This window comes from Galeopterus variegatus, unplaced genomic scaffold, assembly GCF_000696425.1.
Source record: "Galeopterus variegatus unplaced genomic scaffold, G_variegatus-3.0.2 Scaffold1504, whole genome shotgun sequence".
NCBI lineage: Eukaryota > Metazoa > Chordata > Mammalia > Dermoptera > Cynocephalidae > Galeopterus > Galeopterus variegatus.
The window spans coordinates 349,713-368,031 of record NW_007727615.1 but is presented as its reverse complement, the minus strand read 5'-3'; the positions used below and the strand labels follow the sequence as shown (position 1 = coordinate 368,031).

The 18,319-nt window shown below is 39.6% G+C and overlaps 1 protein-coding gene across 1 annotated transcript in view; it reads right to left on the bottom strand.

Moving 5' to 3' along the window:
* Positions 1 to 6,686: 6,686 nt before the first annotated feature.
* ZNF81 (zinc finger protein 81) overlaps positions 6,687 to 18,319 on the bottom strand; it is an 86,001-nt gene continuing 74,368 nt past the window's right edge. Inside the window, exon 4 of the mRNA XM_008577385.1 lies at positions 6,687 to 8,389. Within this exon, the coding sequence (XP_008575607.1) occupies positions 6,687 to 8,389 (1,703 nt within the window). The remainder of the gene's footprint in view (positions 8,390 to 18,319) is intronic.

Genomic DNA, 18,319 nt, shown 5'->3' with positions numbered 1-18,319 from the left:
AGGGTACCTAGGCAGGTTCAGGAAGTGGGATATGTCTAATATTAATTAGGAACTTCTTTTCATACATAGTTCTAAGTGCTTTACATGGATAAATTCATTAACTTCCTGTTATGGGTTGAACTGTGTTCCCTCCCGAACATGTGAAAATCCTAACCCCTAGTACCTCAGAATGTGACCTTATTTGGAAATAAGAGTCTTTACAGAGGTAATCAAATTAAAATGAGGTCATTAAGGTGGGCCCTAATCCAATATAACTGGTGTCCTTACAAAAGGGGAAATTTGGACACAGATATGAGAGGGAAGACAATGTGATGACACACAGAAAGAAAACAGCCATGTGACAGTAGTGACGCATCTACAAGCCAATTAACATCTAAGGCTATCAGAAGCTAGGAGAGAGACATGGATCAGTTCCTTCTCTAGCACTTTCAGAGGGAGCATGGCCCTGCTGACACCTTGATTTTTGACTGCTAGCCTCCAGAACTGTGAGACAATAAATTTCTATTGTTTTAAGCCACCCTGTTTATAGTGCTTTGTTACAGCATCCCTAGGAAATTAACACACTTCTCAGTCAAATCTATAAGATAGGTACCAGTGTGATCATCTTTTATAGCTGGAAAAAAATCAGAACAGAGAGGCTAACTGAACTGCCAAAGATCACATAGCTAGTAAATGGTAGAACCAGGACTGAAACCCAGGCAGGCTGGTTTTTGAGCCTAACTGCCTAACCACTATGCAAACTTTCTAAATATTTTTAACAGCATTGCTCCTAGTGACAAAAAAGGTTGAAAACAGGTGTGAATAAATTTTAATATGTGACTAGTTGAATAAATTATTGCATATCCACTCCATGAACTATCATGCAAAAGAGATATTATTGAGTAATAAAACAAGACACAGAGATGGTATATGCTATAATCTCAGTTTTGAAAATGAAAGAAGAAAACAATCCTCATATAGCTTCTATCTGATTACAAGCATGGTAACATATGTATGTCTATATATGATTATGAACACAGATTAAAACTTGAAAGTGCTCGCAGTAGTTGATTAGTATTGGTTGTCTATTGGGGAAGAAAAGTGGAGGAGGAAATTCAGTAAATAATGAATGTATCTGTTAGCTTTTTCTGGGTAATAAGCCACCCAAAACTTAGTGACTTAAAACAAACATTTTAGTCCATGATTCTGTTAGTTGTTTGGAATGGGTGGGATGGATGGCAGAACTTTCCTAGTCTCAGCCAGTGTATTACTAACCTATTACTGTGTAACAAATTACTTTAAAATTTAGCAGCTTAAAACAACAAACATTTATTATCATGGTTTCAGTGAGTCAGGAATTTAGGTGTGGCTCTGAGAAGTGTCTCTGGCTGAAGGTCTCTCATGAGATTACAGTCAAGCTATCTGTTTGTGGTCTCATCTGAAGGCTAGACTGGGGGAGGATATGCTCCCAAGTTAACTCACATGGGCCTTTCCATAGGGCTGCCCCATGAGATGGCAGCTGACTTTCCCCAGGGTGAGCCATCTGAGAGAGTAAGAGAGCACCCAAAATAGAAGCCACAGTCTTTCTGTAACCTAATCTTGGAAGTGACATCCCATTATCTTTGCTTCATTCTGTTCACTAGAATCAAGTCACTAAATCCAGCTCAAACTCAAGGGGAGGAGATTATATACAAGACTGTGAATACCAGGAGGTGGAGATTATTCAGGTCATCTCAGAGGCCACTGACCACAGTTGCCTTGACCAAGCTTGGATGGCTAGGATGGCTTCATCCCTATGTCTGGCAGTTAAAAATCTGGTTGGCCTAGGGAGCTTCAACTGGGATGGCTGATCTGTGCTCTATCACTGCTCCATGTGATCTCTAAGCTTCCAACAGAACAGTCCAGGCTCTTTCACACATGGACTCAGGATTTCAAAGAACAGCAAGAGTAGGCAAACCTCAATGTGCAAGCACTTCTCAAGCCTCTACTTGTGCCATATTTGCTAATGTCCCATTGCCAAAGAAATGGCCAAGTCCAGTTTTCAAAGGTTGGAGAAATAGAAATTCTACCTCTTGATGGATGAATTGGCAAAGTCACATTAAAAAGCATCATATATTCTGATGGCAGTGGCCAAAGGAGACTGTCCAGACTTCTGACTTCTGCCTAGGATGTACGTATCTGGAAAAAGCACTGCTCCTGTCCTTATAACAAGAAAAATGCCAAGTAACTACAAAACCATACCTTTACTTGAACCCCTCCGAGAGCTAAGATCACAGAGCAACCAACTTGAAATATAAGAAAAGACAAGTACCTCAAAGGAAATAGGAAGCTATCACTGGGTCACCTGTGGCAAAGCAGGAAGGAAGACAGGGCCACCATATAAGCAGTAAGATTTCAGGAAGAATTTTTAATGAATTGCTAAAAGCTGAGTGTGGGAGACCTCTAAAAGCTGTAGATCTAAGGGTAGCTGGACCCTGCTTGCAGGATCTTCTCCACAGACCTCCACTGAATGCTCACAAAAAATACTGAGGTCAGGGCAGAAGACTGGAGAAAGCCTCCCTCTGTGGTCTGCAAGGGGGCAGCTGTTGATACAGAAATGGCACAAAGCCCTAATGGGACCCTACTCCCCTCCATAACAAAAGTTTTAAGCCACTGGGGAAGAGCAGCAAACCCTGTAGCCCTGAGACACAGGTGAAGATCCACTGTGACTAGAGGAAGGGAAAAGGGCAAAAAAAACCCAACCAACCAAACAAACAAACAAAAAAACTAAATATGGTAAAAGGGCAGGAAACCATCCTGGGCCCAGACAATTAAAGGCCTTCTAACAGTGGAGAAGGGTGAGGATCACTGAAAAAACCCCACCTTCAAGATCCAGGGACACAGGACCTGACTAAAACTGAGGATGGCCTGGGACAACCCCTGTCCCCCACTCACCAGGTCAGCAAGAACTGAGTAATAACAGTGGTCTACTACTAAGGGAGAGGCAAGAGCATGGAGAGAGACCCTCCCTGAGATGCAGGCACACAGGAAGGGCCTGAAGGCAAGAGTGTCCACGAGCATTAAGAAAAACTCTGGCAAACTAGTGCCTACCCCAAGCACAAGGTAACATTACAGGAATTTGAAATCTATGGCACACTGAAGGTAACAATGGCAACAACAAAACCCAAACCCAGCCCAACTTCTGACTAGATGGTCTCAATCCCTCCACCCTAATGGCCTATTAGAAGAGCAGCCATATCTATTTCCAGGGATAAATACTATTTACCTCAGTTTCTACTGTCCTACATACAATGTCCAACATTCAGCCAAACATTATTAAATGCAAAACAGAAAGAGAAAACTACCCAGTCAAGAGACAAAGCAATCAAGAAACTGCGACTCAGCTGATGTAGTACTTGAACTATTAGACAGGGAATTTAACATGATTATGATTAATATGTTAGAGGGTGTTATGGGCTGAATACTGTTTCCCTCTTAAATTTGTATGTTAAAATCCTAACCCCCAATGTGATGGTATTAGGAGGTGGGGCCTTTGGGAAGTAGCTAGGTCATGGGACTGGAGCCCTCATGACTGGGATTAGTGCCCTTATAAAAGGGATCCCAGACAGTTCCCAAGCTCTCTTTCCACCATGGTAGGACACAACAAGAAGTCAGCAGTCTGCAACCTGGAAGAGGGCCCTCACCAGAATCCAATCATGCTGGCACCTTGATTTCAGACTTCCAGACTCCAAAACTGTGAAGAAAAAAATTCTGTTGTTTATAAGCCACCCAGTCTATGATACTTTGTTATAGCAGTCCAAACTGACTTAAGACAAAGGGTATAGTGGAAAATATGAACAACGTGCATGAACAGATTGGAAATTTTTGCAGAAATGTGAAACCTGTCAGAGTCAAATGGAAATATTAGAAATAAAAAGAAAACATAACTGAGATAAGGAACGCCTTCAGTAGGTTCATCAGTAGACTTGACAGAGACAGAGTGGGAGGAAAATCAGTGAACATGAAGACAGATCAAAAGAAATTATCCCAACTGAAACTCAAAGAGAAACATTAAAAAGGGACACACATAAAGGGATGTGAGAAATTTATAGCATTTTTCTATCTAACACAGTATGTCTTCTGGTCACAAATTATTTACGTTACCACCCATGCAAAATATGTTCACCCCCATCCCAGGACCTCCAAATGTCTCATCCAAAATTATGGCATCAAGCTCAAATCCAGGATCTCAAGTCTTCTGTCTCATATTCAGATGTGGCTGAGGCTCCATGGGTACAGTTTCTCAGTTTCTTGATCTAGACACCTGTATGCTAAATGACAAGTTATATGAAGTTGTAAGACCCACTCCCCCAACACATGACACATATATATATGTATATATATATATGTATGTATATATATACACATACATATACATACATATATATATACACACACATACATATATATATTTATATACAGGATAACTACAATAGACCTCCCATTCAAGAAGAGGAGGAACAAGAGGCACATATCAGTCACTGCTCCATAACAATTTTGAAACCCTACTAAGCAGATGTTGTCAGTTCCTCCAGGTCCATGTGCAGATAATGTTGGTTAAGACACGGTACTTCCTGGGAATGGCTCCCCAGTTCATTTTAATATATTGTTCTTGGGTCCTCTGAGATGTCCTTTGTTTCACATAAGAAATGGCCCATGTTTGTAGCTGAGTAATGTTCTCAGTTTGCGTCCTGTTCATAGAAGTTAGGGAGGGGAGTCCAGAGGCCACTTTTTATTTTAAACTGTTTCAGTCCCTTTAAGTCCAACCTGGAGATAGTTTCACTGGTAAAAATCTATTAAAAACTTCGTGGGTTTCCTAACAATCTGGTTTGAATCTACTCTGTGCCCCAAAAGCCACATCAACAATTCTTCTTAAGATAGTCCTCTCTCTACTTTGAGCAGCGTTGTCAGGCTACTGTGAGACAATGTTGTGAAGATTTTTAAAAGCCCTTTGGTTTAGCTGAGAGGGCTTCCCAAGCACCAACTTAAATATTTCACACATCGTAATAAAGGGTCTTACAGATACATCCATGATTTTACCTTTACCCTGAGGCCATTTCTTACCTTGAGAATATTTTGATAGCTAGAGAGATTAGCATGTGAAACAGTTCTTTTCCAACCTAGCAAGTCCTGGCTTTTCTGTATTTCTTCTGAATTCTGCTTGCCAGTGGAACAGTTATTTTCTTAGATCACTTTTCTCTTTCTGTACCTCATCATATGCAGCTAAAAGAAGCAAATGGACACTTCTCATATTCTGCTTCAAATTTCTTTAGCCAGATTCACAAGTTCATTAGGTATATTCTCTATCTTCCTACAGAGCATGGTGACTGTTTTGCCATTTTTTTCCTTACTAAATAAAATGGTTGCCATCTTTTCCAGCTTTTGCTAACAGTTTTCCTCACTGTTTCTCCAGTCTCCACCTGCTGCTGCTGCCCAGGCCCAAAGCCAATGCCACATGTCATGTTTTGGTACAGTACCGCCTCTCCCCCCATACACTTTAAGTATTACTTATCATTTGCTATGCAACATACTACCCCAAAACTTAGATGCTTAAAAAATAACCATTTTATTTATCTCAATTTTGCAGGTTAGCTGAGATAACTGGTATGGCTCTTCTAGGCTGAGCTGGCTTGGCTGTCAGTTGGCAGGCTACTTGGTCTAAGGGGCCTCAGTTGGGCTGGCTCACCTCTGCTCTATGTGGTTTCACATGCCCCAGTAGGGCAATCTGAGTTCCAAAGAGCAGAAAGAGAGGGTAAGCCTCAGGCAGGCTTTTCACATTTCTCAAGCCTCTTCTCACATCTCTGCTAATGTCCATTGGCCAAAGCAAGTCACACAGCCAAGTTCAAAGTCAAGGAGTAGAGAAAGAGATACTACTTCTTAATAAGAGAAACAACAAAGTAACATTGCAAAGGGGCATGCATAAAAGGATGAGAGGAATCTGTGGCTATTTTGCATTGTACCACAATGAAAGAATGTAAGAATACTGTGTCATGGAAACCAGTATGAATGATAGAATTATATTTATGTGTTCATGTAAGATTATATCTGCAAATGTATGCATATATAAAACCAAAATAACTTAAATTATGGATTCATTTGATAGAAATATTCAATAAGGAACATATTTGATGGACAGTATTACTCTAAGTCTGAAAAAAGAACTTCAATTCAATTGTCCCACCTGTTATACAATGTGTTCTGCCACAAACACTCTCCAGAACTGAGAGTAGATCTACACATCAATTACACTATTTTGTTGTCCTACCTTTCATTTGTTGTCACTTTAAATTGCTTAATATAACATAGTAAACATGACTGTCATTTACATAATTTTGCACCCTCCTTTCTACAGAATTTGATAATAATTTGCCTTATAATATTTTCTGTAGGAAGGCTATTCCTAATGCATCAAACTGACAGCATTTTTCCCAGTATGAATTCAATCATATATTGTGAGGCCATGCAAATATGGAAATTCCCCCTCCTTCAACACATTCTTAGAGGGTCTCTTCTCAATAATTTTTCTCATCTCAGGTGAGATAGCCTGATGAATGCTGTTTCTTATGCAGTGTATTCATATAGGATCTGTCTTGGATGAATTTTATAATATATACTTAGACCTGACTTCTACAATAAGGCTCTCTCATTTTCAAGAAACATGATTACTTTCATGTATGAATACTGCGATGCATACTAAGAACTGATTTCTGGGTGAAGCCCTTTCCACAGTCACCGCACTTATAGGGTTTATCTCCAGTATGAATTGTCTGATGTTTATTGAAATTTGACCTGTCAGTGAAGGCCTTCCCACATTCGGCACATATATATGGTTTCTCTCCTGTGTGAATTCGCTGATGTACTTTGAGATGTGGTTTCTTGGAGAAGGATTTTTCACAGTCAGGACATTTATAAGGCTTCTCTGTAGTATGAATTTTCTGATGTGTAACTAATTCTGACTTCTGGATGAAGGCCCTCCCACAATTGGCACAAACGTAGGGTTTCTCTCCAGTATGAATGGTCTGGTGTTTATTGAAATTTGACCTGTCGGTGAAGGCCTTTCCACATTCAGCACATATATAAGACTTCTCTCCAGTGTGAGACTTCTGGTGAGTATTGAGATTTGACCTGTTGGTAAAGGCCTTCCCACATTCAGTGCATGTATAGGGTTTCTCTCCTGTATGAACTCGCTTATGCATCTGGAGTTGTGACTTAGAAGGGAAAGATTTCCCACAGTCACTGCATTCATAAGGCTTCTCTCCAGTATGGATTCTCTGATGGGCAATCAAGTGTGCTTTCTGGATGAAGGCCTGTCCACATTCAGTGCATATATAGGATCTCTCTCCTGTGTGAATCCTCTGATGCATCCTGAGTGTTGATTTTTGGGTAAAGGCTTTTCCACACTCATTACATTTGTGATGTTTCTCTCCAGTATGAATTTTCTGATGTACATTGAGGGCTGAGTTCAGGGAGAAGCCTTTCCCACATTCGCTGCATTCATAGAGTTTTTCTCCAGTATGAGTTGTCTGATGCCTGAGCAGAGATGACATTTGGAAAAATGATTTTCCACATTCTCTGCATTTATAGGGTTTCTCTCTGGTATGAGTTTTCTCATGCATAATCAATTCTGAATTCTGGATGAAGGCCTTCCCACATTTAGTACATATATATAGTTTTTCATCTTTATGAACTCTCAGATATATACTAAGTAGTGGCTTCTGTGTAAAAACATTTACACATTTGCTAAGTTCATGAGGTTTTTCCATAGTATGAATTCTCTGAGGTGCAAAGAGGTGTGACTTTGGGGTGAAGATCTTCCCAAATTCAGTACATGTGTTTGCTTTCTCCCCAACAGGAAATTTCAGATTTTGACTGAGTGAATGTTTGAGGCTGAGGACTTTTCCACACTGATTACTTTCACAGAATTTCACTCCTGTATGCATATTTTCATGGTTAGTAGAGCTCTGGGTGAAAACTTGACCATGTTCAATAATTTTATCAAAGTTCTTCATTGCATTGTTTTTACTATGAATCTGTAAGTCTAAATTATGCTTAAAACACTTCCCAAATGAGTCACGTTCATGGGGTCTTTTCTGTGAAGGAATAAGAGTTGGGCTTGGTTGAACAAATTTTCCAATGTCTTTATATTCATAATCCCACTCTGTATTCAATATTTTCTTATTGATGAAAGCAGCATGACTCAGAGGTTTGTTTTGTTTTCCCTGACATCTCTTTATCTGTTCAGCATCTTGCCACAGTTCTTTTAAAATGGAATACAATGAATCATCTCTTGTATCTTCACCCTCCATTTCACTATGAAATGTAGCTTTTCCAGAAATTCTTTTTTGTGAGTTCTTAATCCCAAACTTCCCATCTAAAAAGAGAAAGAAAAAGTAAAATTGACACAAAGGATAGACAGCAGAAGATTGAACACATGGAAATCAGTAAATCTGATGATGATGATGACGATGATGACAGGAAATACATATATAGCACTTATTATGTGCCAACATTTTTATATGACACAATATTCCAGACACTGTTCTAAGAAATATATAGGTATGAATTCACTTAATGCTTTCAAAAGTCCTATGAGGTATCTACTATAATTATCCACCTTTTGTAGATAAGGAAAGTGAAGCTCATAATGGTTATATAATTTGCCCTAAAAAATGGTTAAGTGTTAGAGGATGAAGTTCACCAGAAGCAGTCTAGCTCTATTTTGGTAGGAAGCTTGGCTATCAAGTAGGATGGACAGAAGATTGATGAGAAAAGGGTATTCAGGGGAAATATCTGTGGAGAGCCTAGGCTTGGAGGAAGTAACTCAGAGTCTATGTCCTCATTAGCTTTCAATTCTGAATCCTCACTAATCTCATTGCTTCATCTTGCTATTAGCAAGAATACCAAATTAACATGATAAAAACCAATTTATTCATGTCTATAGGAAAAATATTGTGGTCATAGCCATCTTGAGCTATACAAACAATAAATGAGGTCTATAGTCTAACTCTCCAGCCAGGTTTTCTTGGACCCAAATTATAAATATCTAGCAAGAAGTATAAAATAGGAGAGAAGATAAGCCATCTGTGGTAGAGACTGCAAGCTGTCTACTATAATCCATTTCCCTATTCTTATGTATTAACAGAGCAGTAGCCAGGCATATGGCTGCCCAGTCATATAACATTTCTCAGCCTCCTTTGAAAACTGGTGTGGCCATGTGACAATGTTCTCACCAATAAAATGTGTGAAAAAATGATGGGTGCCACTTTCAAATTAGAGCATTGAGACAGGAGGCATGTTTTCTCCACATCCACTTCTACCTTCTTGCTTACTAAAACCTGGACTTGGCAGCAACGTACATTCAAACAAGCAGATGCCACAAAAAAATTCACACCTAAGAGGTGGTGGAGTAATGAGTCAGAAGGAACCTGGATTCCTGAACAAACATGAGCAAAGAGGTTTTCTATAAGAGAGAAAGAAAATTCTTTAGTATTTAAGTCACTGTATCTTACAATCTCTTTATTACTACAAATTAACTTTAACATAATTCATATACTATTCTTGCCTAGAGGGGGTATCACAGATGTTTCTATTACCAGTACAGTGCATGAGTCATATTAGATTCTTTTTTCTTTTCCTTTTTGTCTTTTTTACTGGCCGGTAACGGGGTCGCAACCCTCGGTGTTGCGAGTGCACCGCACTCAGCCGGTGAGCGGGAACCGGTCTCCACATGGGATCCCGAACCCTCAGCGGGAGCGCCGCCATGCTCCCAAGCGGCGCACTCTCCAGTGCGCCACCGGGCCAGCCCCATATTAGATTCTTGATAAATAATTTTAAATTGGAAAAATCATACTATTTGGTAAGAGATTTTTTTACTTTATTTTTTATTTTAACTTCTCAATATACATTGTAGCTGATTTTCATGTCCCTTTACCCGTTCCTCTTTCCTTCCTCCCTTTCTCCCCTCCCCCCCATCATATCTGTTCACTTGTCTTAACAAGTTCAAGGAATTGTTGTGATTGTTGTGTCTTCTTCCCCCCCCTTTATTTGTTTGTATATTTATTTATTTTTAGCTCCCACAAATTAGTGAGAACATGTGGTATTTCTCTTTCTGTGCCTGACTTGTTTTGCTTAATACAATTTTCTCTAAGTCCATCCACGTTGTTGCGAATGGTAGTATTTCATTCTTTTTTATAGCAGAGTAGTATTCCCTATTCTTAAGCATTAACAGAGTAGTAGCCAGGCATATGGCTGCCCAGTCATATAACATTTCTCAGCCTCCTTTGAAAATTGGTGTGGCCATGTGACACTGCCTAGAGAGGCCTGAGAGCTGCCGGACCCACATGCCCTGAGTCAGCCACACTGGAACAGGCAGGTGCCACGGAATCTCCAGCCCAGGCCTGTCCCTGCTGCCGAGAGAGGCCCGAGAGCCACTGGGCCCACATGCCCCGAGTCAGCCATGCCGAAGCAGGCAGGCACCATGGGACCCCCAGCCCAGGCCAGTCCCTGATTCCCAGAGAGGCCTGAGAGCCACCAGGCCTACATGCCCCGAGTCAGCTGCAACAGAACAGGCAGGTGCCGTGGGACCCCCAGCCCAAGCTAGGCCCCACGGGGCAGAATTGGCAGTCCCTTCAGGATCCAGGACAGACATCAGGGTGGAACGAGTGGACCATGATACCCCCTGCCACAATGACTAAACACCAAAGGAAAGATGCCAGAAATATGAAAAATTGGTAAGAGATTTTAGATACTGAAAATGGTCTGCGTCATCAAATCCAGTTTTCCCCTTATGGTCAGTTGATGCTGTACTCCAGACAAATGTACCATCCCAAATCTTACCCTCTTATTTTAAGTTTCATTTTTATTCTCACACATTTGGCTTTAATTTATTCAGGAGATATTAAGCACTGGATTCCCAGGTATCATTTTAAAAGTGGTTCTGCTTTTCACTTCATTTAACTTATAAACCCTTTGCTGTACCAGATATTTAGATCGCTAGTATCAATATTCATTGTAAAAAATTTGGTCCCACAATAAAAACCTTCTCTATACCTCTCCTGAGCCTACAGATTCTATGAACAGTACCTAAATCAAAAACATCAATCTAGAAAAATTGCTCATGTAAGCTTACATTCTACTTGTCACTCACAAAAATGCCTCCAAAAAAGTCCAGTTCATTCTCAAATCAAAGGACATGTTCATGCCCTCTTCGTGTGTGTACTTCATTAAGCAGTTTAAGAGTATTTTCTTTGAAAATTAATCTGGTCATATTGCTAGTAAGACTTTTTTTCCTGAACTTCAAAAACAGACATTCTCTATGCTATTCATTTTACTAATCATTTTAATACACTTCTATTATAATAGAAACACAATGCACAGAGGGTAAAGCTTTTAATATCTGATGCCAGTGTCTTTACTTTCCAATAACAATCTATGATCTGTTGAATTCCTCTCAGTAGAATTTTAAAAAATCTTTCTGAAACAAAGCAAAATACTCTTCTATACTTCTCCTCCCCCCCACTCAATTAGTTAATATGGTTAAGTATTTTCTTCATGCTTAGTATTTGAGTAATAAAAATAAGATGCAAGCTCTTATCTTAAGAGACATTAAAAATTACTACAGGCAGAAACATCTAGGGGATGAGGGAACAGAAATGGGGAAGATCACTAAATTGGGAGTAGGTAAGGCTCATGACATGGAATAGATGACAGCCTGAATGCAAAATGAAAATGTCTACTGAAACAGACACTACTCTCCCAAACTCATTCTGAGGCCAACGTAACTCTGATACTAAAACCAGATAAAGACACAACATAAAAAGAAAATTACAGGTCAATATCCTTGATGAAAATAGCTGCAAAAATCCTCAATAAAATATTAGCAATCAGAATACAGCAACACATTAAAAAAATTATACACTATGATCAAGTGGTATTCATCCCAGGGACACAAGGATGGTTCAACATACAAAAATCAAAAGATGTGATATACCACATCAACAAACTCAAGGACAAAGACCATATGATTATCTCAATAGATGCTGAAAAAGCATTTGACAAAATTCAAAATCCCTTCATGATAAAGACTCTCATCAAATTAGGTGTAGAAGAAAAGTATCTCAACACAATAAAAGCCATTTATGACAAACCCACCACCAGTATCATTCTGAATAGGGAAAAACTGGGGGCCTTTCCCTTAAGAAAAGGAACAAGACAAGGATGCCCACTCTCACTACTTCTATTTAACACAGTACTGGAGGAACTAGCCAGAGCAATCAGGCAAGAGAAAGAAATAAAGGGCATCCAGATTGGAAAAGACGAAGTCAAACTTTCTCTATTTGCAGATGACATGATATTATAGATAGAAAAACCTAAAGACTCTATCAAAAACCTCCTAGAGCTGGTTAATAACTTCAGTAACATTGCAGCGCCACCGCGCTTCCCAAGCGGCGCACTATGGCAGTGCGCCACCGGGCCGGCCCTGAATAGACATTTTTCAAAGGAAGACATACAAATGGCCAACAGGTACATGAAAAAGTACTCAACATCACTAGTCATCAGAGAAATGCAAATCAAAACCACACTGAGATATTATCTTACCCAAGTTAGACTGACTGTAATCAAAAAGATGGTGAATAACAAATGCCGGTGAGGGTGTGGGGAGAAGGAAATGCTCCTACACTGTTGGTGGGACTGTAAATTAGTACAACCACTATGGAAAACAGTATGGAGGTTTCTCAAACAACTACAGATAGATCTTCCATACGACCCAGCAATCCCACTTCTGGGTATATACCCATAGGAATGGAAATCATCATATTGAAGGGATACCTGCACTCCCATGTTCATTGCAGCCCTGTTCACAATAGCCAAGACATGGAACCAACCTAAATGTCCTCTGATGGATGACTGGATAAGGAAACTGTGGAATATATACACCATTGAATACTACTCTTTCATAAAAAAGAATGAAATTCCCCCATTTGCAACAGCATGAATGAACCTGGAGAAACTTATGTTGAGTGAAATAAGCAAAGCACAGAGGGATAAATACCGCATGTGCTCACTCATATGTGGGAGCTAAGAGAGAAAGAAGGAAGGAAAGAAAGACCACAATAGTATGTTGGACTTGCAGAGGGAAAGAACATACCTTGGGCCACAAAGTGGAGTTGGGGGGAAAGGGGAGAGGGGAGGGAGGTTGGGGATAATTGGGTGGGGGACATGGGGTACAAACGCAATTTGTGGTAATGGGTATGCTGCCAGTTTGAATCTGACCTTCACATCTTGGGTACGAGGGGTGACAATCAGCTTTGTATCTCATGAATATTCATAACCAATTAAAAGAAAAAAGGAAACATATTACCTGGATAGGCAGAGACAAAATAATAAAAAGCATAGATGCATAGACAAAACTCCATATATGATGGGGAGAAGGTGGTCAATGGATACAAAACTGTAGAGAGATTGGAAGAAAAAGATCTAGTGTTCTATAGCAATATAGGGAGACTATAGTCAACAACAGATTACTGTATAAGTTCAACTAGTTAGCTGAGAAGGTGTTAAATGTTCCCAACACAAAGAGGCAACAAATGTTTGAGGTGATGGATATGCTAATACCCTAACATGATCATTGCACACTTTATAAATGCACCTAAATATCACACTGTACTCCATAAATATATACAATTATCATGGGTCATTTAAGAAAACACGATTAAAAAGAAAAAATATGAGTCAGAAGTAGATTAGAGGTTACTAGAAACTAGGGAGGAAGGAATAATGAGAAGTTATTGCTTAATGGGTACAGAGTTTATGTTCAGGATAACAAAAAAGTTTTGGAAATACATAGAGGTAGTGGTTACATAGCATTGTGAATGTAATTATTTCCATGCAATTGTATGTTTAAAAATGCTTAAAATGGCCATCCTTATGTATGTTTTACCACAATACAAAAATGGGAAAAAGAGAAAAAAAAAACTTCACATATGGTAGGCATTAAAGACAAGCTGACAATTTTGAGGAAAGTATAAGGAAACCATACAGATACAATTTTAAACTAGAAATAATGGCCATCTTGTAGACGGCACTGAGAGAAGAGTTACTGGTCATGTGTTATATAATACGGAGTTACTATAAGTTTACTTCATAAAGCTAACAGCAAAGATAAATGCAGTGTTTTATGTAATGAAATCCAGCGTAGTAGCATTTAAGATGAACTAGAAACAAGAATGGAATCTGAAGTTCCCATTAGGAACAGAATAATCCAAGCATAAGAAAATATAGACCTGTTTTGGGGTGATGCTACTAAGAATTAAGATGAGAAGCTATTTAAATACAGTAGTAATATTTTTAAAAGAAAAAAAAATAAGAATTGCAGAGTAATTAGTAAGAGAAGATAACTAAGAGGGAAAAAACAAACAGCAGAATCTCACAAAATTTGGAACATGAAGATTCCTGACTTGAGCAATCATGATGCCAATTCCTCACATACTGAGGATGAATAAAGTAGAATATTCCATGAGAATTGTCTAGTATGCAGGTATATGTGGTACTAGAGCACAATTATAATACAGCAACTAGCGGCGTCAATATGGAAGCCATCAAGATACAAATAATAAGCTCAAATATTCCAAATGGAAGACTACTTTGAGTTAATTACGATAGGAATGAATATCTAGAAGACAGTGAATAGCATCCCTAGCTAGGGCATCTCAGTGGGGGAGAAGCCTCTATGGAAAAGAAAAAGAGCAAATTAGGCGTAAATCAAGAAGAAAGAGGAAAAAAACCCTATAATTAGAAAAGGTACAACAATAGGAAAAAGAAATTCACAGGAGGGGAAACCCAAATGGAAAAAACAACACAATACTACTTCATATCCATTAGACTGGCCACAAAATGAGAAATTTGGATGATGCTGAGTGTTGGCATAGATGTGGTGAAATGGGCACACTTGTGGAATGCACATATACCCCAAAGACCAAACAATACCATTCCTTTATAAACATTCCTGAGGAATAATCTCACAGGCTCAGAAGGTGTATTATATATATGACCTCACAGGCTCATAAGATATTATATATATCTCATAAGGTGTGTGTGTGTGTGTGTGTGTTATATCTCATATATGTATGCTATATGTAACAAATTGTAAAGCTCAATGAGTTTTCTCAACTGTATACATCCATGTACCACAACTCTGATGAAAATATAAAATATTTTAATTATTCCAGAAAGTTCCTTTGTGGCCCTTCCTTCCCACAGGTAACCAACATTCTGACAATAGATCACCAATCATTTATCACCATAGATTAGTTTTGCTAGTTTCTGAACTTCATATAAATTGAACCATATAGCATATACCCACTTGCATGTCTGACTTCTTTTGCCCAACAAATTTTTTTTTTCCTTTTTGTCTTTTTTTACTGATCGGTAATGGGATCGCGACCCTCAGTGTCGCACCCATACTGGGGACGGCAACGGGATCGCAACCCTCGGTGTTGCGCCCGCACTGCGCTCAGCCAGTGAGCGGGAACCAGTCTCCACATGGGATCCGAACCCTCGGCGGGAGCGCCTCTGCGCTCCCAAGCGGCGCACTCTCCAGTGCGCCACCAGGCCGGCCCTGCCCAACAAAATTTTTGAGGTTTGTCCAAGTTCTTGTATGTATCAGTAGTTCATTCTTTTTATGGCTGTGTAGTATCACGTTGCAATATAGCACAACACTCATCCATTCTTCTGTTGATGGATATTTGGGTTTTAATTTTTGGCAATTATACTAAAGCTGGTATGAACATTCTTGTACATTTCTTTTAGTGGACATATGCTCTCATTTCTTTTAAATATATGCCTAGGAATGGCATTACTGGGTCACAGGATAGAAGTACATTTAGCATTAGTAGGTACTGTCTGTTTTCCAAAGTGGTTGAAAGAATTCACACTCCTACCATCAATAAATGTGAACTCCAGTTGTTCCAAATACTCATCAACACTTGATAATTGTCAGTCATTTGTGTGTATGTATGGGTGCAGTGTTGTCCCATTGTGGTTTTAATTTACATTTCCCTGATGAATAATGACGTTCAGCACCTTTTCATATACATAATGCCAATTTGGGTACCTCTTTTTGAAACGCCTGTTATGCCTTTTACCCATTTTTTTCCCTGTTGGGATGTCCGCTTTTTTCCTTTTTGATTTTTTTTTTCCTTTTTGCCTTTTTTTGTGACCAGCAACGGATCGCAACCCTCAGTGTTGCGCCCGTACCGGATCGGGACCGGCTACGGGATCACAACCCTCGGTGTTGCTCCCGCACCTCGCTCAGCCAGTGAGCGGGAACCAGTCTGTATGTGGGATCCGAACCCTCGGCGGGAGCGCCACCGCGCTTCCCAAGTGGCGCACTGTAGCAGTGCGCCACCGGGCCGGCCCCTTCCTTTTTGATTTTTAAGAGTTCTTTATATATTCTGAATATAAAGACATTTGTCAAATCTATGTATTTCAAATGTCTTCTCCCAGTTTGTGGCTTGCCTATTCACTTTCTTAATGATATCTTTTGAAGAAGAATAATTCTTCATTCTAACATAGTTCAATTTACTATCACATGAGATGTGAAGTGTTCATTTTATTTTTCTTCAAAAGAACTTGAATAATATTATTTCTTCTCTAAATGACTGGATGAATTCACCAATAAAGCCAGGTATGCTGGGATCTTTGTGGGAAGGTTTTAAATTATAGATTAAATTTCTTTAATAGATCAAAAGACTACAAAGATTTTTCTCTTTTTTCTTGTGAAATTTCTTGTAATTTCTGTTTTTCTTTCTTTACTATTTTTTTACCTTCTAAGATGTTGTTGCAGTACAGCTGGTGGGGGAGGGGGAGAGGAGAAGGGGGAGTGAAATAGGGTGGGAGGAAGAGGGAGGAGGGGGTACGTAGTTAAGGCCTGTGGCACCCCCCTCGTTCCTGAAGGGGAGACCAGGGGGCTTCCAGGGGTGTCTTGGTCATTGCTGGGCTGGATGCAGATGTCAGAGGGGTGTGGCTGAAGCCTTCGGCCCCCCGCCACCCTGGCTCGAGAGCCCAAGGTGTTTCCAGTGGCGGCTTGGTTGTCATTGCTGGGCTGGTTGCAGATGTTCTGTTTTTCTAGGACTGTCCCTTTCACCTCAGTTATCAAATTTTTTGGCATAAAGTTGGTCATAATATCTACTTTATATTCTTTTTATGCTTGTAAGATTTGTAATGATGTTTCTTTTTTTCATTCATGGTATTGATAATCTGTGTTTTCTCTTGCTTTTTCTTGGTTAGTCTTGCTAGATAATCTTTCAAATAACTAACTTTTGGCTTTTGTTAGTTTTCACTATTATAATTGTAAATTGCAAACTTAGATGGTCAATTTTTAATATTTCTAATTATTTGGTAGATATACATGATGCAAGAAATTTTCTCTTTTTGAGGGGGGAGAATAATTTTTATTACCCTTGGCACAAGAATTAATATCAAGGATAAAGCCAGTTTGGGGTCTGAGAGACAGTTGCTGGGCTGAAATCTTCAAGGTTTTTTTTTTTTTTTTTCATTTTATCTGGTATAGGTTTTTTTTTTTTTTTTTTGTCTTTTGTCTTTTTCCGTGTCCGGCAACGGATCGCAACTCTCAGTGTTGCCCCCGTACCGGACCGGGACCGGCAACAGGATCGCAACCCTCGGTGTTGCTTCCCGTGCCTCACTCAGCCAGTGAGCGGGAACCGGTCCGTATGTGGGATCCGAACCCTCGGGCAGGAGCGCCGCCGCGCTTCCCAAGCAGCGCACTATCCAGTACGCCACCGGGCCGACCCCTGGTATAGGTTTTTAAATTTTATTTTATCAATATACAATGTAGTTGATTTTTGTGTCCCTTTACCAATTCCTCCATCCCCCCTCCCCCCTCCCACCCATCCACATCATATCTGTTCACTTGTCTTAACAAGTTCAAGGAACTGTGATTGTTGTGTCTTCTTCCCCATCCCCCACAGATTGTTCGTGTATTTATTTATTTATTTTTAGCTCCTACAAATAAGTGAGAACATGCCATATTTCTCTTTCTGTGCCTGACTTATTTCACTTAATATAATTTTTTCTAAGTCCATCCATGTTGCTGCAAATGGTAGTATTTCATTCTTTTTTTATAGCAGAGTAGTATTCCATTGTGTAGATATACCACATTTTCTGTACCCACTCATCTGATGATGGACATTTGGGCTGGTTCCAACTCTTAGCTATTGTAAATAGTGCTGCAGTGAACATTGGAGAAGTGGTATACGTTCGACTTGATGATTTCCATTCCTCT